Genomic DNA, 19,516 nt, shown 5'->3' on the forward strand with positions numbered 1-19,516 from the left:
GAAGAGGAATCCAACTTGCATTGTGTGCTCCAGAAAACAGAATGACAAAAAAGACACTGTGAGGCTCAACTTGGCCCAATAACATAGCTCTCTAATAATGGAATGACTAGGGAGCTATAGCTTCTGACCCAGGATGCATTCTTCTCCTGGAGAAGGTCTTGTGTTTACGGACGTGGTGTAGGGCTTAGGAGGGACTTTAAATCTTGTAACCTCCACTGGATAGGACTGTGCCAAACCTGTATACTGCGCATGCAGTGAAGGAAGCTGACCCCAATCAGGTTTATAAACACATGTGTTGTGTTTTGGCAGTGATGTTCTTTTAAAATCATTGTACAATGTTGGTTTAGACTATTCAGGCACCTTCCATCCCACATTTCAGTAGATTTCAATGGCAAAGAGTTTTGAGACCTTCCAGAAGCAAAGATTTTCAAGATGTGCTAAAGACACTAGGTCCAACTGCCCATCAGTATACACAAGAGCACATTATGGGCTCCCACGGGGCGCCACAAAGGGGCAGAAGCTGAGACCTCTGCTTACTCTCTTCTGCCACCTGCTGGCCCTTTCCTTCCTCTCTCTTTCTCCAGGGCATTTGTGGTATCCACTCAGGATAATGTATTTCCAGGAAGTCTCTGTGATTTAATTCCTCCAAGTGACTCCTACTGTAAAACCCAGAAAACATCATAAACTCACAGTGAGGAGGCCTAGAAAATACATTAGAACATTCAACCCAAGATCTTTCAAATACTGACAGCCATGGACAACACACTATCCACAGAAAGGCCTGATTGGACCCACATAGTTAGTTTTGAGTCAACGTAGAAAAATTTGGTTTTAACTAAAAAAAAAAAAAAAAAAAAAAAAAAAAAACCAAAAAACAAACAAACAAAAAAACCCAGGAAAAATGAAAAACTAGCTTTTTAATGAAATACGATGTTGGTTATTCATGGAATGTCAACGTAGGGAGCAACAAAGTGCCAAGCATATTCACATTCCAATTGCAGGGTACTCCAATACAGGTCTTGCTAAACAACAGCAAAACCAATCCCCCAACAGTTATACAAGGAAGAATTCAAAAAGTGCTACACTGAAGGTAATCTACAGGCTTAGAAAGTGCCACAACTCACCCACTCCCACTCCAAGCCAAGGGGAAAGGTTTCAATAACTCGGGCTGAGCCTGGGGTGGTAGTTGGGTAGAGGTCAGATGAGATGGGTATCTTAGCCTCTTATTAGGGTTTGCTGGGCTGAAAGACCCAGTTTTGGCTACCCTTACCATTGAGACTGATTCTGCTTCTTGCCTGGAGAATTCTAAAGGCAGGGGGTTAGAGCTGTCCATTGTCCATAATCGCAGGATGAGGTTGCAACGGTAGCAGTTGTCCAGACTGGATTTGCTCATTTGGAAGGCAGAGCTTGCTTCTGATAAAGCAAAAAACCAAGAGAGAAAGCTGAGTTCCGGGCTAGAGTTGAAGTGTTGAGAATTCACTGAAGAGGACTCCTGCCAAGGCACGTGGACTCGAGTCTGCCAAAGAGGCCTTGGTTGCGGAAGGCTGAAAGGACTCATCTACAAAGAGCATTCAGAGGTCACAGAAACACAGCACCAGCAAGCCTTTTGAAAATGGGGAAGAATCCACAAATGAGTCCCATGAATAACTAGCACGGGAGGCACCAGCTGCATTGGTGCCACTACCAGCCAGGTCACATTAGTGCCATCAAAGACTTCCCCCTTTCTAACCTCTGTTCTTGTCAAGGAGCTGTCTAGTAGCTGACACTTCTTAAGCCTACTTTGTCTACCCTCAGCCCCTGTTTTGGAGGAGCTGGCTGCTGGGAGGAGGCAAAGTGGACTATAACCAGGAAAAGGGAAAGTTTTGAAATATGAGCCTGAAACTTTTACTTAAAGAGCATGAGGTTTTCACAGCTCCAAGGGAGTCATAGTTTTAAAGTAGAATTGCTCTTGGATGGGAAAGTAACTGAGAAGTCAAGGAATCTGGTCCAAGATTCATCAAAGGATGAAGAGAAACCAGAGCATTGTCAAAGAAAGCTTTTGAAACAAAAATCATTTCCTTTTTCTGTCCTATCAAGTTCAACTTCCTTAATGTACTTTATATTTATTGGCTTTGCTTATATACTTGATTTCCCTATGGCAACATACAGCTGGGCTGGGCAACTACCCCATTTACAGAGTAATGTGTTCTACAATGCCTCATAGTCATTAATCATGCGAGCCACCTTATTTTGCCTTTCTCAAGCCTGTTACTATCCTGGCCCTGGAGTGCTAGAATTCACAACCCCTGCTCATCCTATTCCTCAGTTTCCAATGGATCAATGGAAGCCTAGAGAAGACAACTGAGTTGTTAAGTCACACAGAAAAGTAGATGTCTGTTCAAAGTCCACAATCAAGGAAGGGAAAGTCATGGACAGAAACAGTGGATGGCTCCTCTTCCTTCAGTCTACCACTCGTACATACTAGCAAAATGCTTTAGTTTTCGCTTGTCCCTTTGTTGGGGTCCAAAGAGGCAGCAGGGTTCCATCTGGCCCTGGGTAGAATCAAAGGGCAATTTGGGCAAAGACATATGGAGTTGCGTGGGGCCAGTCCTGTTCTTCCTCCCTCCTCAAGCCCACACTGAGACAAAACTATTTTCTCATGTTCTTTGGTCACTGAGTTCATACTTTAACCAAAACACAGTTTACTAGGAAGCCATGCTGTAACTGTGTCCGCTCTGATCCCTGGGCCAGACATCAAAGGATGCCTAATCTCTATGTTCATCTCTGTTTCTGCACCCACATTCTCCTGAAGTCCCAGCTGCCAGGTGTGATGTCTGGTGTTTCCTTGAATGACATTCCCCAGAGGCAAACCTCTTCATCCTTCCAGCTGAGCCCCCAATTCTTCCAGGCCAGGAAGCCTACAGAATTCCCCAGTTCAAAAACTGGTAGCATTGGCTGACCCTCAAGCAGGGGAACTGGGGTAGTTTCACCTCCTACATTTTTCTAAGATTTATTTACTTATTCTGCATTGGAGAAGCAGATCAGATTTATGGAAACAGAAAAATCTCCAGCCACTGGAAACCCAAATGCACTTACAAAATGTGTTCACACTTCTTTCTGACCCTGAAGCCCAGGAGATACTGGGGGTGGGGGGTGCTGAGCTGTTCCTCTAGTTAACCAATGGAAAACCTGCAGGGAGGAAGCAGCACTGAAGAGAGGTTTGTGTAGTTCCGTTACCCTCTAGAGAAGCTCCATCTGCAGTTCTTGTTTTGATTGATGTGCAAGAATATAAAAGCTCAGGTGACTGATGTAATGTTTTGTTAGCTAAAGTTCTAGTGTGTTATAGAACCTTGATCCATAGCTGGTGTTAAACTGGGCAGCATAAATCTCCTCCCTGGCAGAGAAACGACAACCTCCTTCTCTCTTCTCATTGAAATATTAATTCTGGGCACCAAGAAAGCTTTTTTTTTTTTGTAACATGATGTAAGCTTTATGATTTTCCACCCCTTAACAAAGACTCTCTGAAATGCAATTCTAGTTTTGAAATGAGTTATGTAAGCCTTGGTGATGCTGAGAACAAAAACCCTAAAATAAAAACTCCAATTGTGAGGGGGATGTCAGAATATGAATGTAAGGGCCTTGTTGCTGAAGATCAGTCCTGGCAAGCCTGGCATGGTTGAAGGATACTGCTGTACAGTGCCTCTAATGATATTTTCTTTGTATCTATAACCTGTTGATGTTTGAGTGTGTCTTTGCCAAGGGTCTAGAAGTTCCAAGACCAACAATTCAGCCTGTAATACCTGACTGACTGGCTCTCTTCTGAAGTCAGAAGCAAATGTGAACTTTCTCAACACAAAGCAAACTGCTGAGGCCGAAACCAAAACACCAGCAGGTTCCTGGGCAGCTAAGACCTCCTCTAGGCAGGATGTGAAATATCGACTGTAATTTTCCTATTTTTATAGCTGTGGTGGTTACACGAGTGGACTGATGTGGGAACAAAGCACAACACTGACTTTGGAGCATTCCTTCTGCTTTTTCAAACTTAAAATTGACACCCACTCACCAGGTTAGAGCACTGGCAGACATGACAGGGATTTCTGGAGCAGTAATTTCCCATGGCTGCCACTCCTTGGCTGTGTTCAAATGCAGAAAATGCTGAGTCAGTACCAATTAGCACATGCAATGCAGAGACCAGTTTTTTGTATTATCTGCTACAGTGCAGACCTTCAGTCATAAGCACTAAGATGGGAAGCTTGGTCCCTTCAATAACAGTTATCACCATAAAATCAGAAAGCCAAACTTAAGCAAACAATGTGAGACAAAAACAGATGATGTATAAACTAGTGACCAAACATTGTTAACAGATGGCAAGAGATAGGTACTTGTTCTCAGTGTACTGCTTGGTCTAACTAGTATTTACATGAATCTGCACATTGTTGTTAAGAATTGGTGAAGGGCTGTGGCATAGCACGTAAAGCTGCCACCAGAAGCTCCGGCATCACATATGGGTGCCAGTTTGAGTCCCAGCTGTTTCACTCCTGATCCAGCTCCCTGCGATGCACCTGGAAAAGCAGTGGCAGCCTGTCCAAGTCCTTGGGTCCCTGAACCCATATGGGAGATCTGAAAGAAAACGCCTGACTCCTGGCTTTGGACTTACTCAGACCTGGCCACCACTGAGGCCATTTGGGGAGAGAAGACCTCTCTGTCTCTCCTCTATTTGTGTTCCAAGTAAACAGATGAATCTTGAGAGAAAAAAAAAAAGTTCTGGTTTCAAACTGTATACATTTCCCATATAGATTGATTTGGTCAAACAGTAAACCCCAGAATTCCAGTAGCTAAGGCAGTCAAAATCTACAGATGCAGGTGTTAATCTAACCAAAGAGAAATATAACTCAAATGTCTGCTAGGAAATATTTAAGAATTCAAGTATGTTTTACTTCGAAGAAAAACTTACATGTTGGTCATTTTCTCAACCCTAGTACTTCCCTGCAAACATTCCAAGTAACATTAAGGGAAGCTCAATGACAGAGGGGCAAAGTTCTACAACTAGCCCAGGACCCTGCACTTATCTGTAAAATTGTTTCAGGAAGTCCTCAAATCCGTGGCCTCACACCTGCTGCCAGGGTTGCTGTTGTCTGTCGCTCCGAAGCTTCATGTTCTGGGAGCTTGGTTCCAGCGTGGCAGCAAAGTGGTGGAACCTGTAACGGGTAGAGCCCAGCGGAAAGTGACTAGACCACAGGACTCCAGCCTAATGAGTAGATTCATGGGACCCAAGGAATTCCCCAGAGACCAGACTGTTACAAAGCCTGGTCACACCATTAGCATGGCCATTTCTTGTCACAGCCAAGGAGGTCCTTACCAGGCTTCTGGTTCCAGCTGTTCGGACCTTCCAATTAGCAGGATTGTCAGATAAATAAATCTCCTTACTTGTAAAATATCTTGCCTTACTATTTTCCTTTAGCCACACAAAAGGTTAGCAGTATGGTGGGTTAGATCTCACCTGGGACATTTGCATCCCAAACTAGAAGGTCTAGTTCCAAGTCCCAGTTACTCTGCTTCAGACCCAACTTTCTATCAATATACCTCAGATACCAGGGCTGCTTCTACCCACATGGCAGGCTCCGAGGGAGTTCCTGGCTCCCAGCTGTCAGCTGGCCCAGCCTTCAACACAGCTACCTGGGGGATAAATTAGCAGATGAAAGATCCCGTTTCAAATACTAACTTTGACGGGGGGGGGGGGGGGGGGGGGGAGAATATGGGGAGAAGTGAAGAGAGGGACACTGGATTGATCTACAGGCTAACATTTTAGGCAGATTCCTAAGAATTGGGAAGGGTAAGGGGGCAAGTTGGGAACTCCAAACACTAAATGCTCACGCATCATGGACTTTTAGTTCTAGGTACTTCAGTTCCCTTCCTGGAATTCTTGGCCCATCCGCCTTTTATTCTGATCTGTTCCTCTCCTCCTAGGAACAAAAATGACTGAAGGGTATAATCACACATAGTTAAGAAATTTCTTTCATTTGCCTAAAATAAGTATGACTCTTGGAGAAGAAAAGTAAAAAATGAAATTGCGCGAACACATGGCTCAATCCAAACTACAAGCATTTGTTACATTTTACAGTTCATCTAGGACACACTGTGTTTGCAGCTGGTGGTGTGATACTCTGAAATGAGACACACAGTTCTCCTGCCCACACTACCCACATGTGCCTGGTGGAAGAGCTCTCACTAAGCTGTGCATAAATTGGAACTTGCTCAGGCAGCAGCAGTGTCATCCAAGTTACTGAGCTTACCTGCTCAACTGGAACTAGATGGAAGATTCACACTTAGCTTGAAATGTAAGTTTCTAACTGTACACTTTTGATTATAATTGGATCTCAGTCTAAGACAATTGGTCCATTTATTCATTTTTGCCACCTTATTTTCTCTATAAACAGCTCTGGCTCAGAAATGAACTTCCTCTCCCAGGAACATGTAACTCCATGAAGAATGGCTCTGGCCTTTAGCTGAAGCGAACCCTCCCTCTCTAACCTTGCTGTGGATATGACTCATGCTCTGTCTTACATGGAACAGTGAAACTGGTTCACTGAAATCTATGTTTCAAGAACAAGCTAAGGACAATGAAGAAAAGCACGAAAACATAACAAAGAAGTTCAGCTAAAGCCCACCACTTATTTTGAGATCACTGTTAAAACCTTCCATATTTTTCTAGTATCTGTTACAGCAACAGAACTGACGAAACTCCCTTGCCAAATGATTTCATCAATAAAAGGGGATAAGGCAAAACCTAAAGCTATCAAGATGTAAGAGACTGTGACAAACTTAAAAAGGCAACCCTTGGGCCCGGCGTGGCCTAGCGGCTAAAGTCCTCGCCTTGAAAGCCCTGGGATCCCATATGGGCGCCGGTTCTAATCCCGGCAGCTCCACTTCCCATCCAGCTCCCTGCTTGTGGCCTGGGAAAGCAGTTGAGGACAGCCCAATGCATTGGGACCCTGCACCCGCATGGGAGACCCAGAGGAGGTTCCGGGTTCCCGGCATCGAATCGGCGCGCATCGGTCCGTTGCGGCTCACATGGGGAGTGAATCATCGGACGGAAGATCTTCCTCTCTGTCTCTCCTCCTCTGTGTATATCTGGCTGTAATAAAATGAATAAATCTTAAAAAAAAAAAAAAAAGGCAACCCTTGAGCCTAACACAACAGATAGCATAGTGGCTAAATTCTCACCTTGCATGCGCCGGGATCCCATATGGGCACCAGTTCATATTCTGACTACTCCATTTCCTATCCAGCAGTTGAGGATGGCCCAAAGTCTTGGGCCCCTGCACCTGGCTTCTGATCAGCTAATAAGCTTCAGCCATTGCAGCCACTTGGGAAGTGAACCAGTGGATGGACGATCTTTCTCTGTGTTTCTCCTTCTCTCTGTTTATCTGCCATTCCAATAAAAATAAACACATTTTTAAAAAATATAACCCTTGCTTACATACTCAGAGTACTGAAATTAGAGATAGAACTGAGCAATTCAGATTCATAAAGTCTCAGGAGTCACAGATTTGAACAAGGGCACAATCTGACTACAAAAATAGCAACATTCACAAATTTTCCCTGCAACTACAGGAGCTGGGAAAAATCCACCCAGGCTGAAGCAGGGGGAGATTGGACAGAACAGCTGAAGTGAATGGAAAGCTAGAGACTCAATTCAAAGAATTCAGGACAGATCTTGACATTTTTAGCCAATAAAAGCTGGGAATTAGAAAATTTTCAACATTTGGGCCACAGGAGGTCTCATACATACTCTGTAACAGATCTGTTCTTCATTAGCTCATCTGCAGGTGCTGCAGCATGGAGTAGAGCAGCCTGCAGAAGCAGATGCGGAGGAGCCACAGGTGATGCTGCAGGCACATCTGCTGCGCCGAAGTGTTTGCTGGGGAGCATGAAAGGAGTGCGTGGAACAGCAGGCAGAAAGGTGATGGGGCTGCAGCAGAGCCACCGATGCACATTCGATCGAGAGTGTGTCTGAGAAAGGCTATTCATGTGGGCCCAGGAGAGAAGCATTTTTTCACGGAGAAGGAATATGATTATCCCTTGTAAAACTGCATATGACAAAGAAGTTTTTCCAACAATTTTACCCCTCAAACAAGCTCGGGAATGAGGCTGCTCCATTTATAACAAAATTGAGACAACTTCTAGATCCATGACTTCGATAAAAATATGATACTTTATTATAACTTTTAAATTTCAGAACTCCAGGCTGTGAATATCATCACAGACAGACAGACAGACAGACACACACAAACACACAAAATCAACAATCTCTGGAGTCATTTTCCTTCTCCTCTCAAATTTTGGCCAACAGGTTATGCCTTAGAGAGTTTTCCAGTTCTAACATGCCAGCTTAAACTTAATGGAAACACTAGTCTTTTGGTTTTATCCACAGTTCCAAAGCCATCACAGGTAGGACATAATTTTTGCTTGATTAAACTACACTAACAATAAAACATTGCATACAGAGTTCTGGGAATAGTTTTTACGTCTCCTACTTTGTAGGTCTTGCTCTTTTTTTCATTGTTTGGTTTTGTCTCTTTCTATAGTTAGTGTTACACATGCCAAAGAATAATAATCATCTTGTATCACACTGAACACAGGGTAGATCAGATAAACAGCAGTTGTATTGTATTAAGTTATTGAATGTACAACCAAAAATCAACTATGAGGTCACAACTCAAGATAAATATTATTTCAAGGCAAAGAAACAAATCTGGCTGGCTAGCAAAATGCTTAATCCTAACTAAAAATTACAATTACAATATAGATTTCTACTGCATCCTGCTTCCCAAGTCAAAAATCAAGTGAATGATAATCTCCCAAATGATTCCAGAGAATGCCTTCCTCTTTCTCCCTCAGGACTGAGGCAGGAGTGCTCTACTCTTCTCTCCTAAGTTGTTACACATGTGGCAAGGGTTAACTTTGTGCTGCCAAGCTCAGCCCTCACACCCACCATTTCTTTAAGCATGATGAAGTAAGACGGACGTGTCCACTCACAGGAAGCAAGGACAGATGCAGGAGCTGGGAAACACTGAGAGGTAAGGATTATTATGCCAACAGACTCAGGTCACAATAGAACATGAATATTGAAGCCAAAAATCTGAAAATGTCACTATCATCTTCAAAATCCATGTGCCTTTTTTTTAATCCAGAAATCTGGGATGAGGACATGCTCACGCATATTTCCAATCAACACATTCTTCTTAACGGAAGTGAAGATATTTTAAGAGTATGAAAAGCATTTCAAGACATCTGTTTTCAGGGATAGACCACAGCAACAGAAATATTTTTCTGGTTTGTTCGAAAGTCTATCTCAAGAGCAAAAGCTGCCAGCTTTCATAAAGGATCAAGACATAATTCTTGCAAAAACATTTTCATTTTGCTAAATGATATGCTGTCTGCATGTCTGATCCTTTTCTGTCAGAAAAAGAAAAGAAAAAGAAGTAATTTTTTTTTAACCCCAACATCAGTATCTGAGGAATAAAGGTAGAAATTTGGTTGCTTTTTTAATAATCCAGAGCATAGCTGAAGTCAAAAAGATCCGCAACTGTCTCTATATTCACATCATTCATGATCCTTTTCTCTTCTCACATGAATTCATCTGAATCATTGCCGTCCTGCAGTAAATAAAAAAGTGAAACAGAAAAGGCTTGAAAAGGAATAACTAAATATTCTAATTCAAATTATAATCTTAAGAAGGCTCCTTATTACTAACCTCAGAGTTAAGTAAAATTAAATCCACTCATCTCTTTCTCCATCTCATCAAATTGTTAGTTTCCTAGACTTGCAGATATATCTAGGGTGTCATTGCACAGTTTGATTACACAGCAACAAGTGCACAAAGACTTTCAAATTATAAAATCAAGACCAACTAGCCTAATAGTTGTGGTTAACAAATACAGCTGTAAGAAAACATGATTGGTTCTCCAACAAATATTTCAGATACTACCTCAATAGATTTGTGCCGACAATGTTGCCAGTGGGAAAAACGCCAGGTTTTCAGTATTTTCACCCTCAAGATTGTCACAGGTCTGTGATTTCTCAAGATGGTTTATGTATTTTTTTAATAGTAAAAAATCATTAGTAAGCCAAATATAGGTTAATTATTAAGTTGTGTGTTTTACTAAATTTTTGATTAGAAAGAAATCTTTATGTGGTGGTATAATGAGACCAGTCTTATTGTGTGGCTTATAAACAAGTCCTAAAGACCTCACATGGTGACCTTACTGGCTGGCATTCACTACCAAGGGCAGTCTGCCAATGTTTGTTTGACAGTGTCGACCTGAACAGAGTGCTGGTTTTGCTTTCTATCCCTGTCCTGCGGGCTAACACCAGCACATCAGTGTTGTCAGAGAAAAGGATACAGCTTAAGCTTATACTACATGTTATTCTTCCTAGCTGTCCTTATTAGATGGCAAGAAAGTGTGAGATATGGATAGAAAAGGATGGTTTCTGTGACGTTTGGTTTTATTTCCAGTTTCGTTCACGGATTTTCTGTGATTGTTTTCCTTTGGCCACCAGGAAACAAGGCCACAGCAAAAAGTCTTTGGTATCTTTACGAAGAGCAGAAAAATGCTTATAATAGGGCTGTGACTGCCCTAGAGTTCTAAATCAATATACCACCAGCATTATTTAAAAGAGTCATAATGTAACTTCAAGCATTAGTTTTTGATCCCAAACACGGAGAATGAATGCCCCAATAAGGAAGTCTGGGTTGGTGAAAACAAAATGCATTACTTGCTGTTAAGTCTATGGGTTAGATTTGCAGAGTTCCCATATGTATCTGAGTGCCTGTATTTGGAGATTACAGGAACTTTAAAGTAGTATATCTGAAGTCCTAGGCTGCATCTGGACAATTTTTCTATTATATGTTCTCTTTACTTTGAAAGTCAGTTATTTTGTCCCTTAGGCTAATGTGTTAAGTCTTAGAGCTAGTACTTTTAATTGAAGGAGATAATTTTGTTCTGGTTCAATTACAATATGAACTCTATTGTCACACTGATAATATAAAATATTAATAACCAGGTACTTTAGCATTTATGTAACTGGAAAATAGGGGGAAGAAAGGAAAAAATCTGTAAATACCATTAGATCTCCACTTTACAGCAGACAATCCTTTTCCATCAGGTAATCTACTGAAGAACAAATACGGTAAAAAATCCCCAAGGAAGGAGAGAGAAATGTCAGACAGAATCCAGTGTTCTAGCTGCCAAATCAGAATGAGTTATTTGCATTAAGACAATCAATAATGGTTAGTACCTCAATTAGTAAAAGCTTTTAGTGAACTATTTCAAGGCACATCATCAGACCAAGTTACTTGAACATACCTGATTTGAAGACATATTCTCAACTTTCATTAGTGATGAATAGCTCCTAGAAGATAAAAAAGTTCATTTACTTATTAGCACCATGGAGGGGTTTCAGAAGAAATTCAGCAGCTCTGCCCTCAAGGACATCACAACACTGGAAGGATAAACACCAACAAGCAATAAATAAGACATGAATAGCATTTTATGACAAAGTTTTCTCATACATTTTTCACAACAGCTTTGCGAGTTAGGTGGTATCTTTCCCATTTCTTAGAGAAGAAACTTAACCACAGGTAAGATCAGATATGATTCACAGTTGAACTATATAGCCCACATTGCAGATGCTACAGGAATTCAAAGCAGGAAACTTATCAGTATAGTCAAGAAACAGTCAGGGTACCCTTTACAAATGAGGTAGGACCCAAATTAGGCCTAACAAGTGGGCAGGATGAATGAGAGGGTATTTAGATCCAGAGAGTGGAATGAGCAAAGGGCAAAGGGATAGCATTTATAATAATATGTTGACATTCAACCTAACCCAGGTGACATCTGGAAGAAAAATAAGGGCCAATCAAGTTGCACGGACGTGGGGACACAACTATGTTGTCCTACTTCCATGAGCAAACACAATGAGGGCAGCAAGAAGCCCAAATACTTGACTGAGTACAGCAGAGCCAGAATACTAATCTATGAAATATCCACACTATATGACTCTGTGCTAACGACTGGGTGTAGGATGGGCTGGGAAGACAGTAGAAAATGAAAAATGTGACAAAATATAGCACCCAAAGAACTTACAAGGAGGGAAAACCAAACAGCTAAAAGTTCTAATAAAAAATACACAGCGACAAAACAAAGTGAGAACATGAAAAATTCTATTAGGGAATACACAGAGACAAAGTGAGACCATGTAGCACCTGTGACTTTATAGCAAACAGAGCAGTGAGTGAAGAGAGAAGTGAGTGGAGGTTAAGAGTGGAGGTTACCAACATAAGTTTTTACTATTTGCTGAATACTCTCGATTTCCCAGGAACTGAATAAAATGCTTCATGAATTATTTCTACTCTCCATGTCACATTACAGGGCAAGGAATATTTTTCTTATATTAACATTTACATGTTTACATATACATATAAGCAGAATTGGGAAGATTAAATGAGTTAGCCAAGTTCTTAGAACTATTAAAGGAGAATCTAGGTTTTGATTCTCAAGTATGATGCCTAAACCCACATGCTTACAATGAAGTTCAGCCTGCTACAACTGTCCAATCTGCATCCGCGGTGTTAACAGCTAAAACGTAAAGAAGGAACAAAGATCCGTAAGAGACAAATTGAGGCCTATATCAAGAGGTCTAGGTTGAGTGATTTGAAGAGAATGACGCTCAAATGAGAACAAATGAGAAAATATTGCAAAGAAGATGTGGTTGATTGAGACATTTTGCATTCAAGGTAATGACAAGGCATTCAAGTCAGTATGACCTGTAGAAACTGAAAAGTAGATTTGTCACAGTTAAAAACATCTGGGAGACATCTAAAGAGAGATACTAGTAAGTATTATCTGTAATAAATAAGACCCAAGATCAACAAGTACATGAGAAGTAAAACAAAGACAGGCTAATTTTAAAAAAGATAATTCTAAAGTGTAGTTTTTAAAATTACCAGTAAAAATGATCTGTACGCTTAGTTGTGGAAATCCATAAGCAAGGGTGAAGAACCACTGGGCCAGAATTCCCATGTATCTGAAAATAACAGAAAATTCTACCTTTCTACATATTTCCTCTGAGTCCAACTCCTTGCATAGCAACATTGTGGATATTGTAAAGGTACACTCAGATTCTTATTTTGATATCTTAATTCATGGTCTATCTATCCCTTACCAAACACAGTTTAGTTCTTTTCCTGAATTGCCAAGCTAAAGAAATGACATTTCTGTCCACTCCATTTCAAACCAGAAACCTAGGAGTCTTAGTCCCTTTCCTCAACCCAACCTACAGTCAAATACTTCATGTAAAAAATGCTGTATGTGCAAAATTCCTTCCATTGGTACAGTTCTAACTCCATATCAGTACCATACCATCATCTGTGATATGGAAAACTTCCAACATCTTCTTAACTGGCTTATCCATTCTCATTCTCAGTTCCCTTTACATTCATATTGGCAAAGTTACCTTCCCCAAATATAATCCTCACTCTACTACCTCTTAGTTTAAGCCATCTTATGACTTTAAGATGAAGATAAACGTGGTCAACAAGGCTCTGCATGGCCCTGCTTATCTGCCTTGTCTTGTATAAGGTCTTTGTCAGTACAGCATCCTCCCAGCACTTTGAAAGCAGCTAACCATTTTGATCTCAGCTTCAAGAATCACTATCAGGAAAACCAATCTCAGTTACTCATTCATTATATATTATGTATAACTCACTGCATACGCAAAGCACTGGATCACATTCAAGGAGAACCACTGACACTCAAATCCTTGGCAGGAAATCAGAATTCACACAAAGAGGGGGGACACACAGGGCGTTAGCAATAGAAGACGACAGTGGCGGTAGGTGTGTCAGCAACAAAAAGAGCCAATCAAAGCAGTTGATTCTTCACAAAATTACATCATCTGTTTCAACATCAATGGCCTCACCATTACTTCTTCATACCTATTCTATTAAAACCATCTCTAAATATTCCAGGAAATCCAGAAAAATCCCTTTTGACTAACAACATGAACTTCGAGACAAAAAAAAAAAAAAAAAAAAAAAAAAACTTACGTTACTCTGTAATGTACCTAATGTTTCTTTTTTTCCTTCTATGTATAACCTTGACTTTGGCCATGGCAATTTGTTCATTCCTTGTCTTCAAGGTAACATGATACAGAGTACGAACTCAGAATCACAGAGCAGTTTGAATTCCTGCTTTGCCACTTACCAGATGTAATCATTTACACATTAATCTTGCTGCAGTAATCATTCCGTGAATTTGGGCTTAATTTGGATGTTACTACATGTTTTGGGTTGATACCACAAAAAGTCAAATACAGAATAAGTCACAGGCACAGAATTGGACCTTTTGGGTGGAGAACTCATACAGAAAGTAATGCTAGCACTACAAAAGTATAAAAATGGATTTCACAACGGGCTTTAGAAACTCAGGAGTCTGCTGAAACTTCCCAAAGACTGTGACTAAAGAGTGCACCTGCCGCTCTGGATATGCCAAGCAAACGCTTCAGAACACAGCTCAGCTCATACCTTGCGCTACAGCCCTGCATCAACTCTCCCCTTGTCTGCAGCCTGTGGTCAACACATTAACCGGAAAGAAACCAATGTTTCTTTTTTCCTGAGGCCTGTAAGATGATCAGAAAGCACAAGTGACTGCTGAGTTTAGAAAGTGGGACTGATTAAGTAAACTCCAAAGAAAGTATTTGTTCAGTAAGATTAAGAGGTTCCCCCCTCAGTTTGTGACACCACAGAATAAAGCACAAGGGATATGAAGACTTTCAACTGCCAGGTTCTTTGGTTTAAATATTACAAGTTTTGAAACTAATAAAATCACATTAAATGTCTTCAAGCTTTATAGCATACCGCTTAATTTTCTAACATATAAATTATGACATAATTATTTGGTAGACTTTTGTTGAACAGAAGGAAAAGCGTGCTAATACACGGGCTTGAGAATCAGGGCCCAATTAACTATATGACTATTGAGCAAGTTACTTCTTCTCAGCTTCCCTTTCTATAAAACAGAGACAATCTATCTGCATAACTAATGTTGTGATTAAGTGAACTAATCTAGCAGTATTTGATAGGTGGTAAGTGGTAAAAGTTAAAAAATAGGGCCTGGCAAAATGGTTCAATTGGCTAATTCTCTTTCTTCAAGCACTGGGATCACATATGGATGTTGGTTCCTTCTCCGGCTGCTCCACTGCCCACCTAGTTCCCTGCCTCTGGCCTGAAAAAGCAGCAGAAGATGGCCCAAAGCATTGGAACCCTGCACTCACATGGGAAATCTGGAAGAAACTCCAGACTTCAGATCAGATTAGATCTGCTCTGGTTGCTGCAGTCACTTGGGGACTGACCCAGCGGATAGAACATCTTTCTCTCTGTCTCTCCTCTATAAATCTGCCATTCCAATATAAATAAATAAATCCTTTAAAATATTTTAAATAACTTAATAAAGCAAAATTATATCTCTAACCCATTATATCATGTTTCTAAACAAACTCAGGTTATATAGAGGCATATTATCAATTTTTCCTTAATCCAAACTTAAAAAAAAATTAGAACACAGTGTGATGGCTCAGTGGCTAAAGCCTCACCTTGTAAGTGCCGGGAACCCATATAGGTGCCAGTTCCTGTTCTGGCTGCTCCACTTCCCATCTAGCTCTCTGCTTGTGGCCTGGGAAGTCCATAGAGGATGGCCCAAATCCTTGGGACCCTGCACCTTTGAAGGAGATCTGGCTTTGCATAGGCTCAGCTCCAGCCATTGTGGCCACTTAAGGAGTCAATCAGTGGATGGAGTATCTTTCTCACTATTGCTTTTTCTCTCTGTGAATCTCTTTTTCCAAGAAAAATAAGTAAATCTTAAAAAAAATTAGCTTTCTAAATCCTGCATCACTCATAATTCCACAAATTTCACTGTACTTATTTTTGTTTCACCCATAACATAAAGCTAACTTCAAACACTTATCAAATAGTTAAATCTATGCCTTAATCTCTTTCACGATCTCAGAAGACTATAACTCACTACAACAATTAAGTAAGCTCTTAATATGAATATATTTTAAGTGAAGCTATCCATCTTGTTTTAGCATAAGCCCAAAAGGAACACATACATGTGGTCAGTCAGTGATCAGAATACCTATATTCTGGCCCAATATTCTTTCTAAGAATTCAAGGTATTTTAAGACAACTGAGGAAGAACATAGCAAGACAGTTGTTTTCTAATTATATACCATTCCCAATAGTTGATGTTATGAATACCTTTTCCTTCTGATATACGTTTTTCTTCTTGGTATTATTATCACAAAGGGTATCTACAGGATGTCATGGAAAGCTGTGGAAATTCTGTACTAGAAATCACAGGAATAATTTTCTTCACTTAAGAAAAAGTAAAACCCTCTTTCGGTATTATACTATATATTTATATAGCTTCAACATGGTAGATAAAAGAACGCTTCTGTGTTTCTCCACCCCAGATTGTCCACATCCTTATCTCTACAACCTGTATATGTGCTAGCTTGTATTGCAAGTGGCACTGGAGATGTGATCAAGATAAGGGCCTGTGAGATGGGGCGATTACAGTGTGTTACCTAAACACGCCCTAAGCACAGTTCCTGCAGAAGCAGAGAAGGCAGTGGTGAGAGGTAGGGTGAATGATTCTGCAGGCCTTGAAGACAGAAGGGCAGCAAGCCAAGGTCCAGGTGCAAAAGGAAGCAGATGCTTTAGGAGAGCCTCCAGAAAAGAACATAGGCCTGACAAATCTTGAAGTTAGCCTAGTGAGAATGTTATTGGCATCTTATCCTAGAGGAGTATATACCTGAATTGCCTTAAGCTACTAAACATGCAGCGATTTGTTAGAGTAGAAATAGAAAACTTTTAAAGTTTAGCATTCATTTGGCCTTATTCAATCAGAATTTCAGGAGCATTACTTTACTGTTTTGAACTACAGTGCTCTGCAGTAGGCTTCATCATGTTAATTACAGGAAACTTCAGAATACAGAAATAGAGCGTAGAACAGTTTTGGGAGTTGGCAGTGTTGGCCTTTAGAGTCAAGAACTCTATTCATATAGTACAGCTAGCTAATTCTCAATACTTATATTTTCCTTTCCCAAAGAACTGCAACTAAAACAAACAAAAAATGAAAGATAACTTATAATGGTTTTAACCAAGAATAAAATCAGTAATTTCACTTCACTTTCTCATAAACTGCCTCAATAGAGGCAATTCATTTGAAAAACACAGCAATATACATTTTTTTAAAAAATTATTTCAGAGGGCCCAGCAGCATGGCCTAGCGGCTAAAGTCCTCGCCTTGAAAGCCCCGGGATCCCATGTGGGCGCCGGTTCTGGTCCTGGCAGCTCCACTTCCCATCCAGCTCCCTGCTTGTGGCCTGGGAAAGCAGTCGAGGACGGCCCAAAGCTTTGGGGCCCTGCACCCGCGTGGGAGACCCGGAAGAGGTTCCTGGTCCCGGCATCAGATTGGCGCGTACTGGCCCGTTGCGGCTCACTTGGGGAGTGAAACATCGGACGGAAGATCTTCCTCTCTGTCTCTCCTCCTCTCTGTATATCCGGCTTTCCAATAATAATAATAAAATCTTTAAAAAAAAAAAATTTCAGAATCTGTCTTTTCTACAGGACAGTACTTCAAAAAGTTCATGGATAAAAGAATTGGAAGTTTATTCCAGTGTAAAAAAGTTTGAAATCTGTGCATGTGCTCACTCATCTGTCCTTCCTTCAAGCCATATACCATTCTGAAGGGCTATTCCATCATTAAAGTCAGCAGGGAAGAGACCTTTGAGGTCAATGTCAGTATCAGTTCCAGCATACCTAAGTTCATCCATTTCCCTCTTCTTCTTCATTTCTTCTTTTTCTTTCCTTTTCATTTCCTGAATCTGTGCTTTCTTCTCATTCCGTTCTTCACGGTCTCTGCTTTCTTTCTCTGCTGCCAGGTCTGGAAAACGTTCCATTTTGGTCTTTTCTAATCGATTCAGGATCTCATTCACTTTCTTCTCCACTGTCACAATTTTTACCTGTGATGGAAACAGGGGAAAAAATACTGGGTCTTTATTCCTGCCCCCGCCCCCCGCCCAGAAGACAGGTAAAGCTATCCAAAGGTTTAGCAACCCAATTTAACTCACTTCATAAAAGATCCATCACGCTCAGCCCTTAATAACAATGTCAGACAGAAAAGATGGATACCCCACTCAGTCTCAGGACTGTGCCTCCCACAGCGGTGCAAACACTTACATCCTTTTGCCTGTGAAAGCCTATTTGCCCCACATCCATGTCAGCTGTTTTCTTCAGGTTAGACCACGGTGTATATACCACATTAACGTTGTTCATCTTGCAGCCTGCCAAGAGAGACCGTCTTCAACACGCAGGCAGGATGAGACTGAGTAACGCATCCCCCTACCCACTGACACATTACCAACACAGGAAAAGGCTTAGAATAGAACAAGCCATCCAATTGCTTAAACAACACAGAGGTTTTCAAAAACAACCCACAAAAGGCAAGCGGCAAAGCTGACATCAAACACGGAGCGTGGCCTGGGATACCAGACTTGAATTCTATCCTGGCACTACTGGAAACCAGCTGTGCCTCTTCAGGAAAAACTCACCATCTTTCTCCTCCCAAATTAGATGGTGACAGATTTCAATGTCTAGTAAATCCCCACATATACTGGAGAAAGCTGGTGAACACCACCTAGTGGTGGTGGTCCAAGTCAGTATTGCCCAAAATGGGACAAAACGACATCATGTGCTACCTGAGTGGAATGTGAAAAATTTTACTTATGTAATGTTCCTGCCAAAAATGCAGAATGTAATTCTAATCAAAAGGAAGCATCAGATAAGCCCAAGCTTTGGGATACCGTACATGTGATTTCCACTTTGTAAAGTGTAGAAAGACAAAAATGTCTCCAGACTAATGAAGATTAAAGAGGTGACAAATAAATAGAAGGCATAATCCTGCATGAAGGAAAAGAAAGGTTACCAAGGAATAATAGTGGAACTAATCGCAAAAATTACATATGGACTGTGTGAGTATACCACATAATAGTACTGAATTCATGTCAAATTTCCTGAATTTGATAATAAAGACTTCAGATAATGTCCTTGTTATTAGGTGATACATAATGAAGAGTCATGATGCCTACAATTTCCTTTCAGATGATTGGGATCAAAGAGTTAGCAAAGACTACGCTATCTTTAAAGATACAGCAAATAAATATGAAAAATTACAAAATCAATGTATGACAATCATATTTTTCTTCCAACTTCTCTGTAGGTTTGGATATTTTTTTAGAAATAAGAATTTTGAGAGAAAGCTCTATGTGTAATTGCACTGCAGGGGATACGAACAAGGGTCAGGTAATAAACTGCTTTCTGAGACTCCCAAGGAGGGGAGCGAAGTACATGGCGAACTCCAGGTTAACGGAGAGCATGTCAAACGGTTAGACAGGCAGAAATAAAGAGCTGAGA

General features: G+C 40.8%; 1 protein-coding gene across 1 annotated transcript in view; it reads right to left on the minus strand.

Annotated features, from left to right (window-relative positions):
* Nucleotides 1-8,175: 8,175 nt before the first annotated feature.
* The window catches only part of CCDC25 (coiled-coil domain containing 25), a 29,040-nt gene continuing 17,699 nt past the window's right edge, over nucleotides 8,176-19,516 (minus strand). Inside the window, exons 6-9 of the mRNA XM_058670054.1 lie at nucleotides 18,284-18,387; nucleotides 17,864-18,066; nucleotides 11,349-11,394; nucleotides 8,176-9,638 (exon numbers count right to left, since the gene is read on the minus strand). Of these exons, the coding sequence (XP_058526037.1) occupies nucleotides 9,609-9,638; nucleotides 11,349-11,394; nucleotides 17,864-18,066; nucleotides 18,284-18,387 (383 nt within the window). The 3' untranslated portion in view covers nucleotides 8,176-9,608. The remainder of the gene's footprint in view (nucleotides 9,639-11,348; nucleotides 11,395-17,863; nucleotides 18,067-18,283; nucleotides 18,388-19,516) is intronic.

Source organism: Ochotona princeps, chromosome 11 (assembly GCF_030435755.1).
Source record: "Ochotona princeps isolate mOchPri1 chromosome 11, mOchPri1.hap1, whole genome shotgun sequence".
Lineage (NCBI taxonomy): Eukaryota > Metazoa > Chordata > Mammalia > Lagomorpha > Ochotonidae > Ochotona > Ochotona princeps.